General features: G+C 39.7%; 1 protein-coding gene across 1 annotated transcript; it reads right to left on the reverse strand.

Moving 5' to 3' along the window:
- Nucleotides 1–4,550: 4,550 nt before the first annotated feature.
- rbm26 (RNA binding motif protein 26) lies at nucleotides 4,551–15,471 on the reverse strand. The gene is given in 23 exon segments (XM_026378554.1): nucleotides 4,551–5,203; nucleotides 5,684–5,797; nucleotides 5,963–6,049; nucleotides 6,432–6,635; nucleotides 6,741–6,845; nucleotides 7,113–7,280; nucleotides 7,486–7,566; nucleotides 7,777–7,869; nucleotides 7,972–8,040; nucleotides 8,141–8,242; nucleotides 8,509–8,706; nucleotides 9,467–9,623; nucleotides 9,733–9,758; nucleotides 9,760–9,842; nucleotides 10,009–10,149; nucleotides 10,251–10,391; nucleotides 12,758–13,000; nucleotides 13,106–13,375; nucleotides 13,637–13,902; nucleotides 13,998–14,089; nucleotides 14,270–14,388; nucleotides 14,661–14,779; nucleotides 14,995–15,471. Coding segments are annotated over 23 exon segments (3,027 nt in total). The 5' UTR covers nucleotides 15,054–15,471; the 3' UTR covers nucleotides 4,551–5,113.
- Between the last annotated feature and the right edge of the window lie 749 nt (nucleotides 15,472–16,220).

Consider the following 16,220-nt stretch of genomic DNA (forward strand, 5'->3'; position numbering starts at 1 on the left):
AACACTGTGAAATGAGGATTTCAGGACTATGTTTGTAGATTTGTTTGGGTTTTTGTCTCATTGTTATTTGTTTGTTTTTTAAATGTGGAGTATCGTTTGATGGACACATGACCAACATGCAGGAAACCAGAACTCTGTGAAATCAATCAACACATGTGGAGAATGATAGGACGACTAAACTGTCATTTCAGAGACCCCAGACCTGTCATTATGCCCTCAAATATGTGTGTTATGCTGTTGTTGTCACTAATCAGCAGGCTTGTGGTAATGGGGCAAGGGTCAGCCTTTAATGTGACCTTTGACACATAATTAAATTGCCATCTTTAACCTCAGTTACAACTTGTCACAGAGCATTGGATTACATGCTGCAAATCACTGCACCAATCAATGACAGAGGAGAGAGGACGGAGACAGTGACCTGCTGTGTCCAGCTGTGTCTGCACAGAGATTATCTTTAATGAAGTTGAACTGTACAGTGATCATGTTAGTCTGTAGCCTAATCAGATTCTCAATGACGTACTGCAGTGACACGCTCTCATCCTAACAGGGAAACTGCAGATAAGATATTATAGAGCCCCTTACTAGTCACATGACCTGTTTTATCTGTAGCCATGCAGTTACTCATGCAGATTTCTGTGTCACAAAGGTAACTCCAAGTTTATCTCGAGTGAAAGCTTCTTTTGGGTCTCCCAACTGGACAGGTAGACCCATAACTTACTTACAATAAATGTAAGTGTGACTATCAGCATTTTTTGTGATAAGCCCTTTTCATCAGTCTCACTGTCGTTGTTTACTGTGACACTTTATTATAACTGAATCTGAAGTTAATATTCACTCTCATTTGTCTCTACTAACTCCTGCCACTATATTCACCAGCCGGTAACTCTGTGATGTTTCTTGCTGAGCTGGTACAGTCTACATCCTGGAATCATCCTCTTGCTGCATCCAAAAACAATTCTGCGAGAGAAACAGTAAAGCTGTGGGCCGAGCACATAAACAGTTATCAGAAACTGGCTCTAATGCTCCATAAAGCTGATGTGAGTTGTACATTCAGGTAATAACAGTCTGTGGAGGCAATTATAATACGATGTGGATAATGAGTACTTACAGATGCTTAAAATATGTTTAGCTGATAATGACAAAACCAGTACCACTATTAAAGAACTGTGTTGTTGCGTTTGTCTTTTTACTTATTTAAAGGATGATTCCAGTAGTAGTTTAACTACATTTATGTCTGCATAGTAATTAAAGTACGTAAATTACTTTATTGCCATTTTTGTGTACTGAAACTACAAACAGATGTACCTGCACAGGATCATAAAAAACATATTGGCCAAAAGAATTAAGAAAAGACAGAACATGTAAGTTGTTTAAGGTCCATACAAGGCGTAGTGTACTTTGGTTGTACTATTATCACTGAGGGAGAGTCATTGATACGATTCATTGATGGTCTACAATCTGTGGTCAGCAGACAAGGTTAAAGGGCTTTGTTCAGTCTAACATAGCAGAATTTCTCAACAAACTCAAGGTGATCCAAAGTTTTTTTAGAAGAAACAAGAGCAACTAGCAGAAGCTTAACAGCTGAGGCTGCCGTCCTCACACAGACGGACTCCACACTGAAACTGCAGCCGGTGTTACAGCAAAAATAAAAAACAAAGTGTCCCCAAACTCAAATGATCCTGAATGACTATACTGATTATGATTTAGAGGCTGCTTGTTTTGTTTCAAACTGTGCTCCTCTTTGCGGCCAGGGGCCCTGTGTTGTTTAAAGGGTTATCAGGGTATAAATACTAAATTAATCATGCTTTGGCTCAACTTGGTGGGGACTGAAATTTGCTTATGAAGGCCCATGATCACATAAAATATTAATGGCTTTCGCAGAGAACTGGCATTGTACCGAAGGGGGCAAGGCATGTGAAAGTGTGCAGCACTGTGTTGGGAGGGGTCACTGCTGATTTGAGATCAGAAACGCCACCTTTACGTTTTCACCTTAAATTGATAAGTGACACACAACCAGTGACCAAAACATTGTGTTTGCACGTGTTCCATCTATTAGGATGAATTTTGTACACATTATTCTACAAAGCTGGTTAAGTGGTAATTGGTATTAATTGGCATGCAGCGATGTTTTCGTGTCGCGGAAATGCAGCAGTAATATTTAAATGAGGCGGAATAAATACATTAGGAGTAATGTTATGCATTTTTCTAGTGGTTGTATATCCATGTGACCGACTTCTTGAGCCCCTGAGGGCTTTAAAAAGGCACTGTGATCATTTTCACTAACAGACAGCAAACCTCCAAGTAAACAAAAGTGAGACTTTGAACACACACACACACACACATCCTTTTTTGAGTGAAGCACACTTTCAATTTCATCTGTTTTGTCCAGACAGAAGGAAAAAGAGTCAACATTATTGCAGCTCATTCCAAAAATTCATGCCATTCGTCTCCTTGACACAAATCAGAAAGTAAAGATTTATATAATGAACGACACGGATGCTGTAAACTTGTTAGCCCATACTTTCTGAGCTCACACTGCGATATATAAACATCCTCTTCCCACTGAGACACAAAGGGAGGCAGGCAGAGCCCTCAGACATCCCTGCATGCTCGTCACGTCACCACTGAAGTGGCACAGTCCTAAATTTTCGGACACATTTATTTGTGTAGAGGTTCCACAAAGCGCTCTACACAATTGTCAAGAAATGAGGGCATTTGTGTCAATCAAACCAAAAGCCACAGGTCCGTGACACAAATACACAAGTGTGTAGGTAAAACTGCAACAGCTCGTTTGATCACAAATGATGCTCGTGTGAGTTTGGTGGCACCACAGTAGGCAAATGAGACGTCAGGAGGGGGCATTTAACACTCCCGTGCTGAGACACGGAGGAATGACAGGAGGTATTTCTGGCGGTGGCGCAGGGGGAAAGGGCTTAAATGATAAACAGCAGATTCTCTACAAGCAAATCTGATTTCTCACAATTATCTCTGCAAGCCTGACAGGCACCGAGGGCGGCCCTGAGACACTGAACTGGTAGACACTGATTGGGTTATTTGTCCTCTCTTATTCGGGGCTGAGAGACTGTGGGAGCTGCACTGTGGAGGGCCTCTCTGCAGGTGTACACCAAACACCTACTGTTCGCAGAGTCGCACTGTTCACCATACAAAGAAATCAGAATCCTTTTTTATTTTACCAAAACGCCAGAGTCCATACTCACTTTGGATTTCAGCAAAGTGAAGGGTGGTCAGGTATGAACCCATGTCAAACTTAAGAGCACATGCTGCTTCCATTACAATATTGCTACTCTTATAGGCTGTGTAATAACAAGCTTTTCACAAAATAGACAGTTTTCAGCAGGAAAACAGGTATGCTTTTAAATATGCTGAAGAAACTCTGAATCCTTAATTAAGTCTTTACATTTTTGAGTGATTGCACTGTTCACGTACAAAGAAACAATGGTAGTGAATGGATGTATACTGTGATTTTCAAATTCTCCCACAGCTTTGGCCATTTCTCTCACACACAGTTGTTGTCAAAAACACACTTAGAGCAAAATATTTTATATCAACCGTCTTGAAAACACCCTTCAGTCTTATAAATCAACACTGTAAAAGACATTAACAATTCAAGGAAACAGAAGAAAATGACAAAGAGGAAGTTATAAAATATTGCAGAGGTCAAACCGTTCATCTTTCTCTTATGCTACCATCCATGTTCATGTCACGGTTGGTAGAGAGAAACACAGGCAACATGTGAGCGTTCACATTATCAACATGTATAAGTTTGTTTTTTTTCAGGGGGGGTTTGGTATTAAAACGTTCCAAGAGGGATATAGGAAAGAAAGTTACACCCATCAGCCACAATATTAACACCACCAGCTGTTGTGGCTGATCTGTGTATAATACTTGGCCACTTAAAATTTCATACCCAACCATTCAGTGACCTTTCATGTAAATGGATGAGGGTATTTGATGTTCCAACAGTCTGCACAATGCAATGCTAAATAGCTTAAAATACACATTTTGGTGCATTTTAATTACCAACACATACAGGACAGTCGAAGAAATCGCAACAATTATTCAAAATAATAACAACCATCTACAATTCTTTTGTTAATGATTGTATTTTTAATGGAAAAGCACTTAGTTTCACAGCACAAACAGATGTGTACAATAAATACAACAATATAAATTCAATGTTGAAGCCTCTTGGAGAAAAAAAAAAAAGATGTGAATGGATTCTGCTGACAGCTCCTGCAACACAAACAACACAATGTATTTAGGTCACAACGTCCCACTTAAGCTATGAAAATACAGTTTTTGTTAGGCAATAATTACAAATTTAGCAAAAATATACTATGAATATAGTGCAGTGTTCTTACCTTAGCAGTGCATTATCTTTACATTACCTTAGTGGTCCGATAAAGAAACAATAGAAGTAGGAATTTTGTAGGAAGTTTGCTCTTTAGGGGAAGAGGAAGTTTTTTGTTTTTTTGAAATGGTCTTTTCTCCAGCTCCTCTAGGAGCATTATTTTTTTCACTGCCACAGCTTTTTTTTTGTTTTTTGTTTTTTTTTTGGTTCTTCTTTTTTTTTTTTTTTTTGGCAGGATGTTTGACCATTTCAAATCTTTATTTTTTTGTACAATTCAAAGTAAACTGAGAAGCCAAGCTTTCATACAAATCATTTAAACCGAGACATAAAATATTTACAGTGTTAAACCAGTCAAACTAATACTATTTTGCAAAAGCTACAGTCCGTCATTCAGTTACATTAAAACACAGGTTTTGTTTTCTCAAACCGAATCAAACAATGTGTCCTTTTAAGTGATCAGCTTTCTCACAAACTATGTGTGTTTTGTAACCAAAACAACAAATAATACAGAACTATTTCTACATTAAGAGCATTAAAAAAATCACCATTGTTGCATCTGGTATACACATTAAAATTAAACTCACACATGGTTCTTATGCCAGTTACATTTTTGAGAAGGGAAAAAAGGTCTAGCCAAAATGAAAAGTGCCTTGTTAATTTATAAACAGGCACTGAAAATCTATAAAGTTGCTGGATTGTTGCTCGTCTTCCACACCAGTGCAACCAGGGAAAAGTCTGACTTCATCTGCGCCAGGAGCGAGGCTCGTTGTCATCTTCTTCTTCATCATCATCCTGCAGCAATGCATCGTCACTCAGCGATTCTTCCGGGTACTGTTAAGAAAGAGGAAAAAGATTGGCGGTCTCTATAGTGAACAGAGAGCTACATCTTTTATTTTGAGCATTAGCAGCACTCAGCTTGCTCCACATTTTTAAAAGATCTTAAGAAGGACTAAATTCTTAGCTTGACTGTATAATTCTGCACACAGACCAGTGGCCAAGCAAAAGCCAAATAGAGACAATCTTTGTTGCAATGTGTTATGGCTCCCTCTTGAGTTCTCTAAATGCAAACACAAGAAATAAGCCTTACTGATAAGATATCTGAGCTGACAGATATCTGATCCTCACCATAGTAAAGACACTGTAGTGGATTTCTACACAAGCATGACTGGTAGTACAGGAAGAAATAAGACCAATCCTGTCTGATCCCTGTCCTCAAGGCTTCTTATCTTTACAGAAAATCTGGCACAGGAGCAACAGTCCCCATCAGAACGATAATTAGAGATATACGCAAAGTGAGAAATCTTCCCAAACCTCCTCTTCCTCTGGTTCTGCCTCGTCAACATCTGCAGTATTCAGAGTAGCGACAGGCTTATGCCAGGCCAGGAGTAGAGTCTTGTTGTTGAATCTCACGCCATGAATAGCCGCCTGCAGCCGGCAGAAGAAACACAAGTGTGTCAAGTAACAATAACAGAATTAGCAACACTCTCGGTGCTCTGGCCTAAACAGCATATTGCATAAAGCAGTGTTTAAAAAAATGGAAGCTACAGTCACATTTCAGTTTGAATGTCAGGAAATGAAGAAATCTGTCACCTGCTCTGCCTCTCCTCTCGTCTTGTAAGTGATGACTGCAGACAGGTTGTTTTCATCAATCTGGCAATCTTCAATCTCTCCAAATTGCTTCAAAAATCGGCAACACACAACTTTTGGTCACTTTACATACACACTCAATTAGGGTAATTATTGTACACGAAACAGTACACCTCATATAAAACACAGTAACATGTTTGGTTTTTGTGGTTTACGCTTTTCCTGGTACTAGTGCAAGTTATCATGTCTTGCTGAGGAGTGAATAACTTGACCTTAGAGCCTAATGAATTACGACACCAACACCATGTTATTGATGTAGTTGTACAACTGGTGGTCAGGTGCATTGTGCAGTTGAGACCACCAGAGGGCTCTGTTGCTTTTTTTGCTCTTGCCTGAGTGTAAATAATATACAAATGACAACTGTAAATCTTGTAATGCATTACATCAATAAAGAAATTGTAGGCTGACTTACAGCAAAGTGTGGCAGCAAGTCTACATGATCTGCATCGGTGAAACCAGAAATCTCCAGCGCTCGTGGTCGATGATCCACTACTGCATGCAGTGGCACACCTCTTCCCCGGCCTCTGGAGCCCCTTCCTCGAGCCCTGAGAACACCGCGGCCTCGAGTGTGGACCCCACGGCCTCGTCCAGATGACAAGAGTCCTCTTTTAGCCGCCTGGATAAAAAACAGAATAGTGTGTAAAGCCAAGTGGTAGCTGTTTAAGTAGAATTTCAGCACATTGTTTCAAACTTAAGGGAAAGTTCAAAACTGACTCATTACCTCAATTTGCAGCTGGGTATACTTGATCTTCAACAAAGCAGTGTCTTCTCCAGCTTGAGTCTTCTTGTACAAGTCCAGCTCTGTATCCAGCAGTTCTTTTTGAGCCTGAACATATTAAGTCACATCAGGAAAGATAAGTAATGAGTCAAAGGGAACTAAAAGTATAAAAGTATTTGAGTTAGTACCTTTAGATGAACGAAGTCTGTAATGTCAAAGGAATAACAATGCCAAGTAACGGTTACAAGCCTACAGCTATAACATTGGTTATAAACAATAACTGAAAGAAAAAATAATACAGAGCAAAAGTGACGTACAACCTTTCTCAGTTAACTTTTGTGTGTGTGTGTGTGTGTGTTGTATGGAGGTCAGGACCTCAGCCTTGCTCTTGGCAGTGCGTAGTGGGTTGCTGCTGCCTGAGATTCCCTTTATCTCTTCTTGTAGTTTGGTGATGCTCTTGGTTAATGTGTCCAAAGTTTCCATGATCTTGGCTTTATCCTCTGCCTTCATCGTTTTGTTTTTCTCCATTTTGGATATCAGGAGCTATGAGGGAAAGTGCATAAAAAACAGAAAACCACAAGTTTAACTTGGGTAAGAACTGCTTTCAAGAGTCCACAGGTCAAATTGCAATATTTACAAATGTGGTGACCATTTTTTTTTCTCTGAACAGCCAACCAGTTCAGAAATTACAGTCAGGTCAGTTTAAATGTATGTATGTCTGATTGGAGACTACATCAGATTATTTTACCTTCTGTGTCTCAATGTGCTTCTCCAGTATTTCTTGCTTCTTCTTTCTTACATCCTGCTGTAGTCTTAGGGCTTCCTGTGAAAGGAAATATGGCAAATTAGGTTCTGAGGATCAGAGTCCCAGTTAATTGCTTCCCATGATATATATATATATATATATATATATATATATATTTATTTATTTATATACCTTAGTCGATATAAAGATCTCTATATCTTATATCTTTTCAGCACCTATCCTCAGAACCTCATTTGCCCTTTTGTGTATACTATACTCTATTCTTCTATATTATTTTATTAGGGCTTCCTCTGTTGTTTTCTGGACTGCCTTCAGAGCAGCAGGATTATATACAGTCTTTGTAAGGCCAACAGAAGTAGAAAACACCTGAAAGGATGAGAAAGGTTACAACACAATTAATAAAATTTAAAAGAAAAAAAAACTGAAACCAGTTTTTAAAAAAAAAAACAAACATTGCTGAACACTTACTTTTTCAAAAGGAGCTGCTGGTTTGGCAGAGAAACCCAAACGGTCCTTCACTGACACTTTAGAAGGATTCTGCACCAATGGGGCAAAATGCATAATGTTTATACACACCATCTGCAGATTCTGACAAGTAGATGTCAAAAGGCAGATCCTCACCATTATCCACACTCACCTGAGAGGCAACACTGGAATCTTGCGCGGGTTCAGAGTTAGCAGGGAGTAGAGGTCCGAGACGATCTTTGACAGACTGTTTCAGCGAAGTGGCTGGGGGCTGCTGAACATCAGAGATTATTTAAAAGTTAACGAAGATCTTTTTTATATAGGCATAAAGTTTCAACTTTAAGGTGCATCTATTATCTACAAAGTTCTAATATAGTTTATCAATCTTTACTGGGGCTGCACCACAAATATCAACAGGATAAATGTGGTGATAAAACTGGAACTTTGCAGAGACACCTTTACATTGTAGCTTGTGTTGAGACAAAACATTTTACAATAACAACATGCAGTAAATTACAATAAAAAAAAATTTGTTTTTACCATGGGTGGCTGCGGCTGAAGCTGCTGCTGTGTGTGAGACTGTCCCAGGCTATGTACATCACCCCCATCATCACGAAACCAGTGCACCTTGATAAAGCGGTTGTTGAGAACAGCCTCTGTGCTTTGCATAGCGCGCCTGGCCTCGTCTGGAGAGGCAAACTGGATCAGTGCCCCCTCTGGGTCATTTTGATAGGCCACCTGTCAGAAGACAAATGGTACCGTAAACTGGTTAAAGGAAACAATGATACACATACTGTAACTCCTGCCAGTAACACAGGACGATTTATCTAAACTTCACCTCAACACTGTCAGGTTATCAGATGGACTTATTAACCATTCCTACCGCAACAATAAATGTGTTTACAACTCACTGTGCAATACTTCAAAACCAGTGCACAAAGGCCTTAGGAAGATAATTCATTTTTACATTTTTAGCAATTATTTTACATATGTCAGAGTTTAGATTCATTTTTGTACATTAAATTTAAACAATACCCTCAAATTCTGTCAGAGGCCTCTTTTGGTCAAATACAACTTTTTCTTCAGCTCTTACGCTTCCTAATGCCAACATGACCAACAGCTGGTTTAAACTGAGTACAGTAAGTGCTCTGTTTTTTTTTTTTAAAATACTCAGAGCAGCTGCTATCACAGATGTGGGTGTAAATGGAGACCTTGAAGTCTTGCCTGTCACAGTATGGTTAAGGAGGGGCTAAAGGATTAGGCCGAATTGAAATACAAATCCAAGCAGACATCCACCAGTTAAATGTCAAAAGCCGTTTTCATACACAGTAAGAATCTTGTTGGGGTAACAAAAAGCCTGTATGAACACTGTATATCAACAAAATACCATGTGATTTTGTGGTTGTTTTTTTACTCATGCTACATTCCCAAATGTATGTTTTTCACATATCAGCTACCTATTGAGCTGTATAACCGATTATCTAGGGCATGGACTGACCTGCAGGTTGACGATGGTGCCAAACTTGCTGAAATGTTCGTTGAGTTTGCTGATGTTGTTGAGCTCGGAGGGAATTTGCCGAACCAGCAGCTTGGTGTTAGGAAAGAATGGAGGTCTTTTGTGAAAGCCCTGGTGGTTGGGTTTGTTAAAGTTTGGTCTGAGTAGAGAAAATGAATGATTAAAAATGTAGTCAGGATGGAAAAGGATCACTCTGGCTGATGGCAGCATGTGACTTATTTTTACATGATAAGAGAAAGGTTTCTTACTTATCAAACCAAGGTTTCTTTTGGGGGAAGGCCTCCATCACTGGATAAAGCTGGCCTCTTCCTTGAATCAGATTCCATAACAATCCTCACACTGTTGTTGGGAATTTTTTCTGGTGAGGGACAAACATTGAGAGGTCAGTACTAGGGATGACACAGCACAGAGCTCACAAGGAGAACAAAGCTCCAGGGCTTACTTTCAAACACAAATACTAAGAAAATTTATGCTAATGATAGGAAAGTATATGTACATTTTAAGACAAGCCATGTGAATAATACCTCTGATTGGCTGATCTACCTCCGCCATTGTGAGGCCAATCAGGTTGGGTCTCTGGGCATTGCCCCGGTGGCGGTAAATTGGCCTGGGGGTGTTGGTGATGCTTGGAGCCTCAGGATTGTAGACATCCGTCTCATAGTTGTCTAGTGAGCGAAAAACTAAATGATAAAACACCAAGGTACAGGAACAGCGACTCATGAACGCGATATAAATGTTGTAACTACAAAAAACACACGGCAATTACCGGAAGTGAAAAGGGGTGCTGGACCCTGGGGAAGTGAGGAGCGCAACCCAGAGGTGACGATCGTGGGAACAGAGCTGGTGATGGAATTAGGAGGAGCATCCATGCCCGATGGTTGCAGTGGAGGAAGAGGAGGAGGGGGACCTTCGTCAGAGTAAAAGAAAAAGAAAAACTCAACGACTGAGAAGTTCAAGCAAAACACAAAGTATGTAAATCTGATCTTTGTCTAACTAGTTATTATCGTAAGAGTTCTCCAGGTAGATGTCTCCTGACCTGCCTTCTGTTTATAGATCCATTAAGTTAACCTTTCAGATGTGCTGTTTTTGTTCAGTCAACTCCACAGTGTCAAACATAAATATTTATCTTTATATTTAACAGTTGACAGACATAATTTTGAAAATTCTATAAGCATGGCTGTACTCCAGAGTGCTCATAGGTTTAATGCAATCGGCAATACAGTCAGGGGAAAAAAAATATTTGAACCCCAGCTGATTTTGTAAGTTTGCCCACTAAAAAAGAAATGATCAGTCTATAATTTCAATGGTAGGTTTATTTGAACAGTGAGAGACACAATAACAAAAAATCCAGAAAAATGCATTTCAAAAAAAGTTAAATTAAATAAATTAATTTGCATTTTCATGAATGAAATAAGTATTTGACCCCTTTGAAAAACGTGCTTTAGTACTTGGTGGCAAAACCTTTGTTGGCAATCACAGAGGTCAGCTGTTTCTTGTAGTTGGCCACAAGCTTTGTACACATTTAGGGGGGATTTTGGCCGACTCCTCTTTGCAGATGCTCTCCAAGTCATTAATGTTTCGTGGCTGATGTTTGGCAACTCAAACCTTCAGCTCCCTCCACAGATTTTCTATGGGATCAAGGTCTGGAGACTGACTAGGCCACTCCATGACCTTAATATGCTTCTTCTTGAGCCAATCTTTTGTTGCCTTGGCTGTGTGTTTTGGATCATTGTCATACTGGAATGCCCAACCACGACCCATGTGAACCTATTGAAATGTTGTGGTTTTCTGCATTAATAAAACAAAATAATACTCTTGACTTAGACGATCAGATCATGTTTTGACAAAAATGATGTGTCTAAAATAATAACACAAAAAAACCTGATCTTTCAAAAAGTATGTGAACCCTGGGAAGAGGACTGCTTTAGTTCTGTAAGATTCTTTGGATGCCTCGTGTGTGGCTCTCTTCAAGTCGTTCCATAGCATCTCTGTTGGGGTTGAGGTCTGGGCTCTGACTTGGCCACTCCAAAAGGCAGATTTTGTTTTTCTGAAGCCATTCTGTTGTAAACTTGCTTTGGTGTTTTGGGTCATTGTCCTGTCGTATCACCCAACTGAACTAATGTACAGACATTCTCACATTATCCCGAAGAATTTTTTAATAAACTTGCCAGGCCATGATGCATTAACACAGGCTCAAATCATGATGTTTCCTCGACCACACTTTACAATTGGGATGAGTTTTTCATGATGATTTGCAGTGCCCTTTTTACACCAGACAGGGTGCTGTGTGTTCTTTCCAAATTATTCAATCTTAGTTTCATCAGTCTGTTTTGCCAATACCACTGTGCAGTGTCAATGTGCTCTTTGACAAACATCAGGCTTGCAGCAATGTTCTTTTTAGTAAGCAGCAGCTTCCTTCATGGTGTCCTGCCATAGACACCCTGGTTGTTCAATGTTTTACCTACTGTAGACTCATGAACACAGATGTTATCCAGTTCAAATGATGTCTTAAAATCTTTGGCTGTCATTCTGGGCTGCTTCTTTACATCATTTTGATTGTTGTTCTCTTGGGGTCATGTTGACTGGCCGCCCACTTCTTGGTAGAGTAGCCACAGCCCCAAAGTGTCTTCATTTGTAGATTGTTTGCTTAATGTTAGACTGGTGAATTCCTAAAGTATTTGAAATCACTTTGTAACCTTTCCCAGCTTTACGTAAATCATCAATTATCGATCCTCTGAAAGCTCCCTTTGGCAAGGCATTGCTCAGATAAGCACATTCTTCTTGTGCGGAGCAAACTCAAAAGATTAGAGTGTTTTTTTCTCAGTCAATGTAGCTCTAGTCCACACCTCCAAACTAATTTTCTGAACAAGACTGCAGGTATGCTAGCAATTGACTACAGTTAGCTTTTTTTTTTAATTTTGTATTATGGAATTGGTCATTAAGGATTCACATACATTTTTCACTTGCACTATAAGATTATTATGGTTGTTGTCAATAAAGACATGAAAGAGCGGAATTTTTTGTGTTATTATTTTAGATACATCATATTTGTTAATACTCTTGACTTGGATGAAGATCAAATGATGTTTTATGACAAATTAATGCAAAAAAAACACAAAATTCCAAGAGGTTCACATACTATTTCTTGCCACAGGTAGATACTGTGATCCTCTGACCTCACTTAATCAGCATCTAATCCCACAGTATGTCTAAAAACCAAAGGAAAGCAATTTACTTAGAGCTACAGCAATGAGTAACATGACTGATTCCTACCTGCAACAGGTGGAAGGCTGGGCGGGAGGGTGCCTGGTGGGGGCACTGGGGGCCGGAGGTTCACAGGTGGTGGGTTCATGAGAGGTGGCGGTGGTGGGAGGCCTGGTGGAGGTGGAGGGTCCACACCTGGGATGGGTGGAGGTTGGAAGGGCAACATACCGGGCAAATTGACATCTTCTACTACAACTGGGTCACTTCCGTGGTCGAAAGGACACATGTCCCCTCGCATGCAGAAGCCCTTTTCTGTAAGAGACAGAAAATGTGTAAAAAAATCTAACACATGGAACTACAACAATAGAAATGGCCAACATACTCTCTTTAAATGGGGAATCAGCTTTTATAACTTACCATCATAGTCACGGCATCGCTTCCGCTGTTGAGGCGGGGGTCCCCTGTTAAAAGGAGGGTGCTCAGGGCGGAAGTCTGACCAGCTCTCAGTGGTGGTGTTGTTGCTGTGATGATGTGTGGGTGCGATGACTGTGATGGTGCTGCTCAGTGAGGGCACAGGAAAATGTGACGTGGTTTCAGTGGAGACCAGGGTTGCTGGGGTGTAGCCATCCGCACTCTCTGACCTGTCCATTCGGTCATGATCATACTTCAGTTTCCCAGAATCTCGTTCTGTGAATGTGAAATAATGACCATATATGTCATAAAAGCACTAGTTTACACATCTATTCCATGATATCCAGCCATCATTTCTGTACACAACATGAACTTTGAACTTTGAGCACAGTGAAAGATGTAAAAGAGCTGTTTTAAAAGGCAGGTTTACATGTCTTTTCATAGCATGGCAATGTCCTAACGGGCACAAAGTGGCCCTGTTGGTGATCTATCATAAACTCCCTTGGATTGTTTTAGATGCATAAATCAGTTTCTCACCCCTACTCCTGCTTGTAGACTGAGTTCTGCTGAGAGACCTGCTCCTGCTGCGATCTCGATCCCTATCTCTATCCCTGTCTCTCTCTCTGTCACGGTCTCGGATGCGGTCCTTGCTCCAACTCCGGCTGCGGCTACGACTACGACTGTAACTGCGACTGCGGCCTCTCCTGCGAGTGTAGCGATCGCGATAAGAGTCCCTCCTCGGTGGGTTGCGGTCATAATCCCTCTTCCTGGTGCGATCATCTCTCTTTCGGTCATCTCCTCTTCTAAAATTAGGAAAAAAATATAGTTATAATCAGAAATTAAAAATAAAATACAAGTAAAAATTGTCTACAAAGTGTCTACAGTCAGATACACACACCTGCTATCTCTACTGTAGCGAGAGCTTGACTGTGGAGGGCTGTGATTCACTCGCCGAGAAAATTTCTTATCTCGTTCATCTTCCCGATTTATCTGGAAAAAAAAAACGTTATTTTAAATAAGCAAATTTATATATTGCTATTTATCTAAGACAGTAACTGATATAACAGGTCTGTTTGATGTTCAGTTTATACGTGATGGAATTAAAGAACTAACTAAACTAAATCAAAATAATAGATGCCATTTCAAATATTGTGTATTTAAAAAGATTACCTCTTCTTTTTTCTGCTCATCTTTCTCAACTTTGCCCAATGAAGATGACAGCTCTGACTGTGGGAGGTAGCTTTTATTGTTAATGGCTTCAAAAAGCTTATCCACAAATGGCTGTGTCTCTGAAAGAAGGGAACATTGTAAATCAAAGACAATATCTGAATGCAGAGTAAAGTCTTCATAATGCAAGGGACTGCGCAGCATCTGTGTCACAGATGCAACAATTCGTTCTTATGGAGAAATGTGTGGAAAAAAAAACTCAAAAAGAAAAATAAAAAATAATTTCGCAATCCATATGGTCAAAAGAATCTTTGAAGAACAAGAACAATTAAAACAACAGGTGTTCCTGTGTTGTTATGTCCCAGACCCACAAATTGGAGCTGGGGGATATTACCTTTCTGGAGAAATACATCCAACTGGTCTATACACAGAGCTTTAAGTTCCTTTTCACTTTTATCTTTCTTCACCAAAGCAACAACATATTTGGCGAGAGCAGAAGGGTCTGCATCACAGCTGAAATTAAGAAGAAAGAAACTCAGTGAGAGTAGTGAACATGGGAATAAATAATGTATAACGACTTGTAAAGGTGGGCCATCAGAGGTAATGTTCTCACAAAATAACTGTGACACTGTGCTCATCTGGATACTAATTTATCTAATGCAGACAGTGCCAAAATGGTTCAGCTGTGAACAGCAGTGTGGCTACCAGCTAACATTAACTTAACTTACATGGGCTCCAAGGTTTCAGACAGCCATGTTTTCAAGGCATCAAGGTTTTCAATGATCATTTTAGATCCAGCCGAACTTCCCCTCCACCACGGCCAGAGTTGACGTTAGCTGGGGTGTTGTTACCTATCTGTTTAAAATGAAAGTTAACATTAGCTGCTCAAGCTAACTACTCCAGTGGTCTTTGGCTAAGTTGTGGTGCTAAACGCGACGTTAGCTGAGCTTAACCGCGTCAACGTTGCTTGCGTTAGCTAGGCTAGCAACCGTCTTTCCAGGCCCTAAACGTGCCGCACGATTCTTTGACTCACGCAATAGATTTAATATGTTAATGCTAAAGCTGTGAGTCTATTATTTATTAACGCTGAAGTAACTAACCCTGAAGCCTGAACAAGATTTTTATCAGAAAATTTAAGGACCATTCACGCTTAACTTGCTGCTTTATCCCCTCTCACAAGCTAATATGCCATGGCGACTATTTACTTCCGCTTGTGTTCTCGTTGCCAACATATCGCGAGAGGGTGATATGAGGCGCGTCCCAGCAGTAGATCACAGAATAGTTTATTTATGATAACGGGCCCTGGTCTTTTGGTGAAATAATGTGATAATTAGATCTTTTGACACCATTTGTGAATCATTAACCTCCTATTGTTAAGTTATATAAAATAAACAACTCTTAGTCATAACCTACAATTATGTCACCTACAAATAGAGGTCTGTGTCTGATTCTATTAGTGATAATAAGATTTCTGTAAATTCAAACAATGATTGGGTGTACAATATGTTTTGATTACATCATTTTTAATGTATATATATAGGCTATACTTTGTTCACATTAGGACATTTGAACAATTACTAAAGATATACTGTATTTATTAATCTGGTGTTTTCTTAAGACATTTTTACATTTGAATTTTACAATGTCTGGAAAATCAGGTACGGACATTGTGTACAGTTGCTGGTTGTGGTTTCTGGGTAGAGGCTCAACATGATTCAAAATGTACACTGAGGAAACCCCAGTGTTTTGTTTAGAGCACATCAAAACACTGCAAGTTGCTTGACAAAAAAGATGTCTTATCTATACTAAGGTCAACCAGTTATTAATTCCAAGGGTTCATTCACATACTTTTTCTACACCAACATTATAAAGTGTGGGAAATATTTCCTATACTTTCTCTGATGAGCAGATCAACTGAAAATAAACACCTACTTGCTTGATGTGAATTTCCTGG

The sequence above is a fragment of the Anabas testudineus genome, chromosome 3, assembly GCF_900324465.2.
Source record: "Anabas testudineus chromosome 3, fAnaTes1.2, whole genome shotgun sequence".
Classification (NCBI taxonomy): Eukaryota; Metazoa; Chordata; class Actinopteri; order Anabantiformes; family Anabantidae; genus Anabas; species Anabas testudineus.